Source organism: Acanthochromis polyacanthus, chromosome 1 (genome assembly GCF_021347895.1).
Source record: "Acanthochromis polyacanthus isolate Apoly-LR-REF ecotype Palm Island chromosome 1, KAUST_Apoly_ChrSc, whole genome shotgun sequence".
Taxonomy (NCBI): Eukaryota; Metazoa; Chordata; class Actinopteri; family Pomacentridae; genus Acanthochromis; species Acanthochromis polyacanthus.
Genome location: NC_067113.1, coordinates 27,755,566 through 27,767,109, shown reverse-complemented (window position 1 = coordinate 27,767,109; position 11,544 = coordinate 27,755,566). Strand labels below are relative to the sequence as shown.

Sequence of the window (11,544 nt, the reverse complement as noted above, 5' to 3'; positions counted from 1 at the left end):
AAATATTGCACATGAGATTTAATTATTTCAAATGACAATAAAATATCATACATTATAAATATTACACATGAAATTAGAAAATTTCACGTTATAATTATTAGAATTTAAATGTTGTGCATGAACATTAAATTATTGCACATTAAATTGAAATATTACACATATTACGCATATTACACATGACAAAATATTGTACAGTAATTTTAAATATTACAAATGAAATTTGAAAACTGCACATTATATTATAAATAAGCATTAGACATTCCATTTAAATATTACACATGCTAATAAAATATATACAATAAAGTGCACACTTCTATCTAAAACTGTATGGTCTTACTATAGACTATAAGAATATATTATTATTATTATTGTTATTATTATAATTATTGTTGTTGTTGTTATATGGGACTGTCCGTTTCGTAACGACTCAACATTTGCGGCTCTTATTGTGAAAATACGGGCTTTTATTCTGAAGGCGGCGTGCTGACGGGTTGATTTGACATAAGACATGATCGTGTCTTCGAGGAAATGTGCACGGAGCTGCCCAGTGTGAGTTTGTAGTCGCTGACCGGGCGGTCGGAGGCTCTTTTCCGGACTCCGGACGGTGTTTTCGGGGTTTTTCTGCCTCCTCTGACCGACGTTATGTCTCCGTCCGCCGCGTCTCTGAGCTGAGAAAAGTCGAAACCAAAGTGACTAAACATGGAGCAGCACGTCGATGTTCAGCATGAAGGTGGGTCAGCTTTCCCACTCTGACAGATCACAATGAACCGGAGGCTCCTGAGCTCACCTCAGATGAACCTAGAGGGACATAAACACGAACTTTCCGCTCTTTTAACTGTTTATTTTGATTTATTCCAGATGAGAACCCTCCAGCTGAGCCAGCAGAACCCTCCAGGGGGATGAGCAGGAGACAGGCCCTCACTTTAATATCCATGGCTTCTGTCAACTTCAGCTCCATGATCTGCTACTCGATATTGGGCCCTTTTTTCCCTGCTGAGGTAAGAAAAATCCCATCATGAGGTTCTGATCACATGTTCCAGCAGGTCAGAAGGGAATAAAGAGCTTTGAATGGAGGAACAACACACTGGTTCTGATCAGTTACACAAACTGCACTCAGAATAAACTCATTAACTTAGATTTCTCCAGTAGTGTGTTTTAGCTCCAAATATTAGCATTTATTATTATTTTTGAGGTTTGGAGGTTTGATTTTTGCCCACAATCAGGTCCAAATACCCCTTTTCTGAGGGAAGCGCAACATTTTTTGCATTATTTACACATTTTCTCTGCTTTTTTCAGTCAAAATAAACTCACCCTATATGCCTTGCCTCTGCCCTTTTAGTGAAAATTAACTTTTTTTACCTTCCTTGTCTTGTGCTGTTTGTAAAAGCGACTTATTGCAGTTTCCACTGCGTTTACAACATTTTTAAAAAATGTCTTTGTGACATTTTGTTACTTTTTTTTGCCATTTTAACATCCCCTTATTGTATTTTTTCCTTCTTTTTTTTTTTTTTTAACTTTTTGGCGGTTTGATTTATTACAATTTGAATTGCATTTACCATTTTTTAAATTACTTTTTTGATATTACATAAGAATAGCAGAACTGCAGAGTTTCCTCTGCCTAATCAAAATAAATTCGTCTTAGATGCTGATTTTTTTTTTCTTTTGCCTTCTTAACGTTCTCTTTTTTCAGATTTTTTACTTTTCGGTAAGAAAGAGTTACTAAAGTTTCCACTGTATTTATAACATTTAATCTTTGTGACTATATCTTTACCCAAAATGTTCACTTTTTAAAAATCACAGTGGAACTTTTTGCATTTGTTGTATCATAGTTTAAGGCTTATTAATCTTTGCTTCATTTGCATGTTATCTCTGCTTTTTTAAAATTAAAATAATAAAACAGAAAGTCTTAGATGCTGATAAACTATTTGTTTGCCTTTTTAACATCACCTTATTATTACTTTAAACTAAATTTTCTTTTTATTTGGTTTAAAAAAGCTAATTATTACAACTTCCATGACATTTACAACATGAAAAATTGTCTTCATTACTATTGCTTTCCCTATATTCTCATTTTTTAAGTTACTCTTTCAATACTCCATAAGAAACAGCAGAGCCAGAGAGCTTATTCTCTGAAAATATATTCACATCACACAAGAAATTTAAAAAAAACGGATAAAGAGAGCCAGTTGTATCTAATTACAGGTATATTCAAGTCACATCAGATTCTATGGGTTTTAGATACTATTTAATTGTAGTCTGTTTAATCCGGATCTGATAAAACTTATCTTTTTGCATTCTACAAGGCAAACGTCACCTTTTTCCATAATATATACCTTGTGTAAATTGTCAATGAAGTCCTCATTAACGGGTGGTTCTGCTTTTAAACACGTTCTCGTGATGTTTTTTTTAACTCGCTGCAAATAATATACCACATTAAGTAATATCTTGGCATTGATGTTGCAATTCTTAAACAATATATTACCTAATTATATACATATTGTGATTTTTATAAGCTGGAGGATGCTTAATGAGTGAAAGGAGCAGTCATCATGATGTAGCATTTCCACCTTAAAACGGCTGCCAACACGTGACCAGAACACTTGTGGGATTTCATTTGCATAAACCAAAGGAACCGGTCACGTTTACTGGTGGAGTGGGGGCTTTCCGTGCTGTTCTTCTTCTTCAGAATCAGGTTGTGGTCCAGAATCCACGCTGTCTGACTGTACAGGAGGCCAGAAAAGCATTTGTGAAACGTGCTGGGATAAAACCACCAGTGTGTTCTGCTGCATCCGCTCAGATTTTGCCACATTTTTCTGGCTTCAGTCTTCTGCACAGCGGTGTCATGGAGTCTCGACAAGTATAAATAAACGAGCCTAAAACCACTGAGAGCAGATGTCAGCTCATTTTACTCCACAGACAGAAACGGATGCATATGAGGAAGTAGAATGTGTTACTGGGGGACTGTAGTCTGGACCTGAAGTAAAAAGACCAACATGTACTGGAAAGTGACTCTAATATTGTAACAGGGTTGTAGGTGAGCTGGTGATGTGCATGGAGAGAGAGGTGGGGACTTTATAGGACTAAATGTTTTACTTTAAACAGCAGTTTAGGCCATTTTAAGCCATGAAGGGATTATATTTATGGAAAAAAAACGCTAAATATGAAGCTGTGATGCACAGAGATGAGTTCTTAGGGGTTTAATAAACAACTAACTCATTTTATATATATTTCAGCATTGCAACGTTACTGTACAAATAACTTTAAGCAAAAAAAAAAAGCATTAATTGAAGACATGTAATAAGAATAAATATGAATATGAAGAATATGAAATCATACGAACGCTGCTCTTTATGTACAAAATTTGAATTCAGATCCACGAATGTTTAAAGTGAGAGATGGCTCACGTGGTTCCTCTGCTTGTTTATAAAGCCATGTGTGGATTTTAGGCCTCTTAGGTCCTCAGAAAAGCTGCTGTTACATCTGTGGATAAAAGGAGATTGTGCTTTTGAAGTAACAGATCCATCGCTTTGGATGACACTTCCTCTTTAAACAAGTGTTTATCCTTCACTGACACATTTAAAATACCTTTCAAAACATGTTTCTAGTGACTTTTTATGCTTTTTAGAGGGTTTATCAATAAAAAGAGAGGGACTTTAGTATTTATTTAAAATGCAACAATCAATTTCAGGCATTTGTTTTGCAAATATTGTGTTGACTGGTCGTGCAGAATCCTTTCTATCAACACGCTGACATCTGTATTTTTAATTTACACCACATGTTATAGCTCTTTAATCTACTTAGAAAACACAAAGAAAAATATTTTGGAATGGGTGTTTTTTGGGTCTATTTACAAAGCTACATATTAGCTATGTGGTTGCTGTATAGAAAAGGTAAGATAGGATTATTAGGATGTAATAATCAGGATAAAAAAGTCTGAGAAGTGATTCACAAGTGGTAAACGTTGTTGTTTCAATCAAGGATGTGTCCGATAATTAATGCTATGATTACATGAAGATGCAAATAGCATTAATTATCAGACACACAATTAAGGATTATTTTCATTGTTGGTTATTTTTTCAATTAGTTGTGAGGAAATGGTGGAAAAAAGCCCCAAAATTCCATCCTTAAAACGTCTTGTTTTGTCCGAAATATTTAAGCTTGCTGTAACAGAGGTGGAATGAAACAAGACTCTTTTTTTTTAATTTAAGAAGCTGACAGCAGAGAATTTTGACCTTTTTTTTTCTGAAATAATTACCCAAGCTGAGTAATCTGTTAACAAAATAGCCGGCCATTCATTTGATAATTGGCAACTAATCAGCTAATTATTGCAGCTCTATGACGCTTTTCTCGGGACGTTGGTGTAAATAAACCCTATAATCATTTATCGCGTCACGGTGCAAATCAAACAACAACCCCTTTAAAAAGTCAGCAGCAGCGTCATCTCATGGGAGCGAGTGAGTAATCATGTGCTGGGATCAGAAAGCCTCCCTGAAGGCCACTGAATGACTGCTTGTCTTTAACCATCCAGGTCATGCAGGCAGAAGGTCAGAGGTAAAAGCTGCTGACGCTCATTAAATAACGGGAGCTGATCTCTGATGACTGCCCTCATTCCTGCTATCTGCCCCCTTTTATTGACCTGTAGTGGTACTGGCTTTACATTGTTTATTGTTTTAGTGTTATAGATGATCTGTTTTCATATTCCTATGAGACCCGTAAATGCATAAATATTCCCACACAGGCAGTAAAGAAAGGAGCCAGTCAGACTGTCATCGGCCTCATATTCGGTTGCTACGCCGTCTGCAATTTGATTGGTTCTTTGGTGCTGGGGAGATATGTAAGTATATATATTAATATCAGGTCTTGTAGTGTGATTTGATGCACAAGTGTAACTGATTTCCCTTTTTTTTTCTTTTTTTTTTTGCACCAGATTGTCCAAATTGGTGCAAAGTTCATGCTAATTGCAGGACTTTTTGTGTCGTCAGGTTGCACCATTATGTTTGGGTGAGTGTTGTGCTGATAAGACACGGAAACATCAACAATCATACAACTGGATATTGTTTTGAAAGTTTTTTTTTTGTTTTTTTCTGAAAGCCCTACTGAATGTAAAGTGCAAGAAAAATGTCATATTTTTAGTCCTTACGTTGTTGCTGTTGAATTATCCTCCATTTTGGTTCAGCACCTTGTATTAATAGTATGTTTTACTTTGTTTTGATCCTTCTTTGCTGCGATTGGATGGCTAGTTAAAAAGAAACAGCCAAAGTTGAACATTTTTAACTGTCAGTGATCAGATAAAAATGCACCAAATAGTTGCTCAGCATGTAAAATGACATTTAAACCTTCGACACAGTGGTAATATATGAGTCTCCCTTTGCAACAACGGAATAATCGCTTTGGTGGACACACCCTCTTAGGCCTTTAATCCTTTATATATATTGCATTTAACTGACAAATACTTGACTTTGTCTGGGCTAGTCTTTGTATGAAGGTCATTCCAGGACAAGGTTGAAAATATTTTGCATTATTACAGTCATAAAAAGCACCAAATATTATTTCTCTATGCCGTAGAGCATCCAAACAAGGATGAAAATGCATTCATTAGTCACTTTCTTGCACTTTAAAGTGACATAGTGTATTTTAAGCCATTTCTGCACACATAAATACCGTATTTTCCGGAAAATCGAACGCACCTGAATATAAGCCGCACCCACTAAATATAAAAAGAAAAAAGTTTTGCACATATATAAGCTGCACCTGACTATAAGCCGCAGGTGTCCACATTGTAACATGAGATATTTGCACAGAAAGACTTTATTTAACTTGTAATTAAATACATACTTTCTTCCCGAACAGTGCCTGCAACACGGCAGTGAAACACATTGAGCCCGTTCATGCTGCCAACTCCAACGCGCTAAGCTAGCGCTCTTAGCTTAGCGCACTAGCGGTAAAACTTATCTTTAAGTTTTTTATTGTGTAATATATCATCGTGGTGCATTTCGCTCTGCCTCCGTTTCCACACTCGTTTCTGCAGCAAGCACACACAGCTACAGTGCTCCTCCTCACGTCACACACACACACACATATACTCTCGCTCTCTCACACACACCGTAACCTGCCTAGCTTAAAGGAGAGCATGCTTGGCCTGCATCAGCTGCATTGTACGCATTTCTTCATGTTTTCCATGATGAGGGTGTGTGCATGAAGCGCAGAATGATTGATCTGAAGAACTTAGTGTGTGTTTGATTTAATTCGAACAGTGTCAATGGCCCACTGTGACCTGTTTGGCAATTTTATTGGTCTGATGTGACGAGGCTAAACTTAATGATGGCATGAAGCTTGCACGTAAAAATCTATACATTAGCTGCATCTTTGTATAAGCCGCAGGGTCCAAGGCGTGAGAAAAAAGTAGCGGCTTATAGACTCAGAGCAGCAAGTGTGTATTAATGCGCAGATAAAAGTAGTCCCCAGCAAACACACAATTTACCCCTTTTTCGAACGTAGCTGCTAAAATCTACAGTGCTCTGCTTTTTATTAACAAATACAAATGTGTAATTGTAACCTATGTGCAGCTTTAATAGGAACAAATGGGCTCAGAGACACAGACAGGACAGGAGAGATGTAAAGTATTAATAGATATGCTATTTTAATAGAGATAAGATGGGATTTGTGGTTTCAAATGGTGTAATCGGTGACTCCTGCTGCGCTCGCGGTGTGTTTGTCACCCTTTTTTTTAAATTTTTTTTTATAAATTACAGCATATTTAGAGTGTCTGCAACAGAAAACGTGACAACAGCTGATTGTTTCCTGTCTCTTCCCTTGCAGGTTTCTCGATCGGGCTCCCTCTGGACCCACGTTCATCGCCCTGTGCTTCATAGTGAGGTCCATTGACGCCGTGGGTTTTGCCGGTGCGATGACCTCCTCTTTTGCCATGACAGCAAAAATATTCCCAGACAATGTGGCAACTGTTTTGGTGAGAGTAGAGAACCCCTTGTCTGACTGGCATGTTGTTCAGACATTAGAATCACGAGAAGACAAACAAAGCCTTGTAAGGTGGGGTTGCTATGCGTCTCCCGCCGTCATGGAAAATACTCAGCTTTGGTGTAGTAGCAGTATTTACGCTGAGAAAACACATAGAAAAGAGTGCTGGTTTATACAGGGGTGGAAAACAGTTTTTGGACACCCCATACATTTGTGAAGTATCGGATTAAGAAGCACTCTTAGGTGTAATTTCTTTTAGTGCAATCACAGCCATAATACTAAACAAATCCTTTAAAAAAGCTATTAAAAATTTAAACCTGATTGGTTCCATAAAAATAAAAAATTTTGAGTACAGTGATCTGGAACGTAACCTCCGCGATTGTCGAAAATACGCGAAGTAGCGACCATATTTTATTATTTATGCACCATGGGAGTTCGGGGTGTTGGTGGATTAAATGTCATTGTGGTTTACATTGTTGTTAGTGTTTGTTTGATTGTGTTTTTGTAATTTAGTCAGCCTAGATAGTTTGGTTAAGTGCTGTGTTGTCAGGGCTGTGAGAGTGAAGTGTAGTGCGTTTGATGACTTCCTGCCACATTTCTTATGGTGTTTCTTCTTTTGTGCGTCAAAATAAAAGCATCTGTCAGTTGCAAAGTGCATTGAAGGCAGATATCCTTTATCCAGTGCCATTCTTCAACACAGCTTACCACAATAAAAAGTGTGTAAAAATACCTGTATGCCGTAAAATCCTGCGATATAGTGAAAAATCCGCGATACCAAATGCAATTTATAAATCCACAATACAGTGAACCGCGATATGGCGAGGGACCACTGTATTGGGTCATTTTGGTAGAATTTAGTTTTGTTAGTTTTTCTTGTAAACGATCAACCAAAAAAATAAAAATCATTTGTATTTGTCTGTCTTTTGAAACACAAAAGAGATTTTTCCACAAATATTTCATGATAATATTTGTTTTATTGTGTAAACTTTTAAACTTTTTTTCCACCTGCATGTTGTTCTGTTTATTTTTTAGGGTAGTTTGGAGATTTTCACAGGACTCGGTCTTATACTGGGGCCACCGGTTGGAGGATGGTTCTACCAGTCGTTTGGTTACGAAGTCCCCTTCATGATTCTCGGATGTTTGCTGTTGGTTATGGTTCCTTTCAACATTTACGTCCTGCCAAGCATCGGTAAGGAATTTTAGCATTTACCCACATTATTTGTTCTTTATCTCCTTCTTAGCCTCTAACTGTGAGTTGTACTTTGTGCCTCTTTTCCCTTTAGAGGCAGATCCATCAAAGGATTCCTTCTTTCACCTTCTCAGCCACGTTAAAGTAGTCCTGATCTGCTACACCATATTCACTCTCAGTGCAGGTTTGGGCTTCCTGGATGCCACGTTGTCGCTGTTTGCAATCAACAAGGTAATATCCCCCGCTTATGATAATCCCAGCTGACTTTATAGTACTTTTGTGCATCGTATGAATGAGTTTTTTCCCCCTGCACTGTTCTTAGTTTAAGCTCTCGCCCGGCTACGTTGGACTCATCATGCTCGGCTTGTCGTTGCCATATTGTCTGGCGTCGCCGCTGATGGGCTACATCACAGATAAATACGCTGTAAGTATATTAAAGCAACCAAAAAGATTTTTAAAAAATGTGCAGTTTTCTTGTAGTTAAACTAAATTTTGGTGCTAAACAGCGCAGCAGGATGGTGTTCATGGTGACAGGAGCCGTCATCACTGCTACCGGGTTCTGTCTGCTTGGTCCCTCCCCTTTCCTAAACATCTCCGGGTGAGTGACGTAATTAAGATGCAAATTTGACATTTAAGGCAACACACCTTTTCCATTTCATAGAAGAGGGGTGACACATCTCTGAAACTACATGTAGATTAGCATTACTCCGTCTAAATGTAACAGAATCTTGCAGCATCACTGTTGAGTAGTCAAAAATCAGACAGTTGTGTGTTTTTGTGTGATTTTGGCAGCAAATTGTATCTTCAGCGTTCTCTGTGATGTCTTTAGATCAATATTAGTGCTTGAATGTGGAGAAATCCCTCTCTAAATCGTTTTACATAACTTAATTTGTGTGCTTATCTGTTTATGTGACTGCCTGCTGTTCAGACTTGGCCGTGTTAGAAGTGAAGAAATCTTGCTAGATCTGACCTAATTAGATTGCCAGTGCTGCCTTTATGGCTTTATAGCTGCCAGGGCAGTCATTCAGACATGAAGCTGACACGGTCAGTTGTTGTTAGATTAATGGAAAGAAGTGCAAAAGGGACTTGAGATACTTGTCGTTCAGTTGGGAAACAAAGGAAAGGAATTCATTGAGTCTGTTCAAAAACCAGTCCCACCCATAAAACTGTAGAAATCCTTAAGTAGTTGTTTGGTTTGTGTATAACTTTAACAATCAAGATATTGTAGGTCATTCACGGACAGTCTGGCTGACTGCCTCACCTAGTTTCCTAACATTATACTAAGATAAGATAAGCAGCTGTTGGCTTCAGCTACCTAAATTGCAATGCACTGAGACTAAGACTAAATCCTGCAATTTGTGCACACTATTGCCATTAAAATCTAATATATTTTTTTGCTGTTCTCTTAAATTTTTAAACAGTATCAACAACAAATCAAGTTCTTTGTAGATAGTTTTAGAGAGGACAAGCAGAACTTTTAAAAAAAATAAAGAAGTTATGTTTAAAATGATCAAAATGAGAGGGAAGAGTGTGTCATATTGCAAATGTCCATGAACTTCAAGACTTTTATTTTGAAATATTGTTTAGCCAATGCAATTGTGTTTATTTTCTCACATAAAGAACTTGAGTATATCACTTATCACTTGTTTTTGAGCTTTCAAGTTAAAATCATTAAACGGGAAGTCAAATTCTTTTTGTAATTTCGACTCAGTACCTTAATTTTACCTCATAGTGTTCAGTCAAAGGTGATAAAAACTCAAAAATTCTTAAATTAAACATTGTGTTTTGTCATTTTTTTAGGACTCATGTATTTTTCATACAAGCATATTAAGTCATTATTTGTATTTAAATATTGTGACCATTTTTTCATTTTGGTTAGCCAGCATGTTTACAGAATCAATCCTTTCATGTTGACAACTTTAACTGTTTTTCCTTTTTTTTTTCTTTACACATTTAGTCCGCTGTGGTTGCTGGTCGTCATGCTTGGTCTGATTGGGTTTTCTCTGGGCATGACTGCAATCCCCACCTTCCCCGAGATCATCACACACGCATAGTGAGTGACTTTGCATGCTGCTCTACGTTCACAACCTGCAGTTTTAAAAAAAAAAAAAAAAAAGAACACAGCAATGTGAAATGCAGGCTCTAAATGGATTCCCTCTTTGTAGTGATCAAGGCTTTGAAGAGGGGCTGAGTACTCTTGGGATGGTGTCCGGGTTGTTTGGTGCATTTTGGTCTTTGGGGTGAGTTCAAAAGCTTCGTATTTCATGCCATTTGACTTCTTTACAGTGCTGTGATTTGTATTTTAATGTAAGATTTTGTTCTTTAGGATGTTTTATGGCCCGACAGTGGGCGGTTTAATCACGCAACACTTGAGCTTCGAGTGGGCCGCTACAGTCCAAGGAGGCTTGGCGTTTTTGGCGGTAAGTGTCAGTTATTGCAGCGGTTAGCTAGTTTATAATCCCAGTTTAGGACCATATAATCAAGATCATAGATGCACACATAAAACTCAAAGATCACTGTGTCCTCAGGCTTTCTTCCTGTGTGTGTACTCTCTCTGCCATACGCCACGACAACAAAGGTAATTATTAACTACATATGAAGATTTGTCAAGCATTGCTATAGTCTAGTTTGGGTGTTAACACTCACTTTTTGTGTCTTAATTTAAGGAATCGAGCAGACAGACAACAAACAGATGAAAACACTCCACTCCTGAATGAATGAATGAAGGCCTCAGCTACACATGGAAGAAGGTCTTATTGAACAAAACGTGATCTTATTGTTAAAGCTGCCTGTTGGCCACACAGATTGTCCTGTTAAAATTTGCCTTTTAACACTTTTAAATTATGTATTTTTTGTGTTCCAGAGATTATAATGATTTTCTTGGGCCAATAAACAAAACATGTTTGTTGCCTAGTTTCAGGTAATTGTAGTATTGTGCTTTAGAAAATGTTTTAGTTCTTATCGGGTACTGCCTTGACTCAAAAAGTCAAAGCATTTCATACTGTGGCACAACTGTGAATGTAGTCAAATGCTGTAAATTGCAGACATTTACAGACTAACCCAGATCACACACTGAATGTTGCTTTTGTTCTGAAGCTCTTCTGTATTCGTGATCTTTGTTTTCTACATCACTTGACTCAGATTTCATGCTGAGGTTAGGAAACCACGCGACTTGAAGATTGTATATGAGAAGATACATTACTAAAGTCTTAGTGAACCTCACAAACCAGGGAGGATGAAGCAGATTTCACTGCTGTTAGTGTTGTATACGTCTCCGTGTTCTGTAATGTGCCTCTTTTCTGGGTACAGGATTTTTAAACATTTACAGATTTCAATGAAAAATAAATGAAAAACAGTGATGTGCCCGTTTATTTACTTGA

General features: G+C 37.3%; 1 protein-coding gene across 1 annotated transcript; it reads left to right on the top strand.

The window, feature by feature from the left end:
• The first annotated feature begins 439 nt into the window (after positions 1-439).
• Positions 440-11,523, top strand: slc18b1 (solute carrier family 18 member B1). The gene is made up of 14 exons (XM_022204257.2): positions 440-730; positions 859-998; positions 4,739-4,834; positions 4,928-5,001; positions 6,820-6,967; positions 8,008-8,164; positions 8,259-8,395; positions 8,487-8,588; positions 8,671-8,762; positions 10,122-10,217; positions 10,330-10,404; positions 10,491-10,584; positions 10,693-10,742; positions 10,831-11,523. The coding sequence occupies exons 1-14, from the start codon at positions 700-702 to the stop codon at positions 10,883-10,885; spliced, it is 1,347 nt and encodes a 448-aa protein (XP_022059949.2). The 5' UTR covers positions 440-699; the 3' UTR covers positions 10,886-11,523.
• Positions 11,524-11,544: the final 21 nt, after the last annotated feature.

Bases quoted from the DNA above. Each gene is read 5' to 3' on its own strand.
- slc18b1 (XM_022204257.2), top strand. From the start codon at position 700: ATGGAGCAGCACGTCGATGTTCAGCATGAAG. The intron at 10,585-10,692 runs GTAAGTGTCAGT...CTGTGTCCTCAG, and splicing joins GAGGCTTGGCGTTTTTGGCG to GCTTTCTTCCTGTGTGTGTA. The intron at 10,743-10,830 runs GTAATTATTAAC...TCTTAATTTAAG, and splicing joins CATACGCCACGACAACAAAG to GAATCGAGCAGACAGACAAC.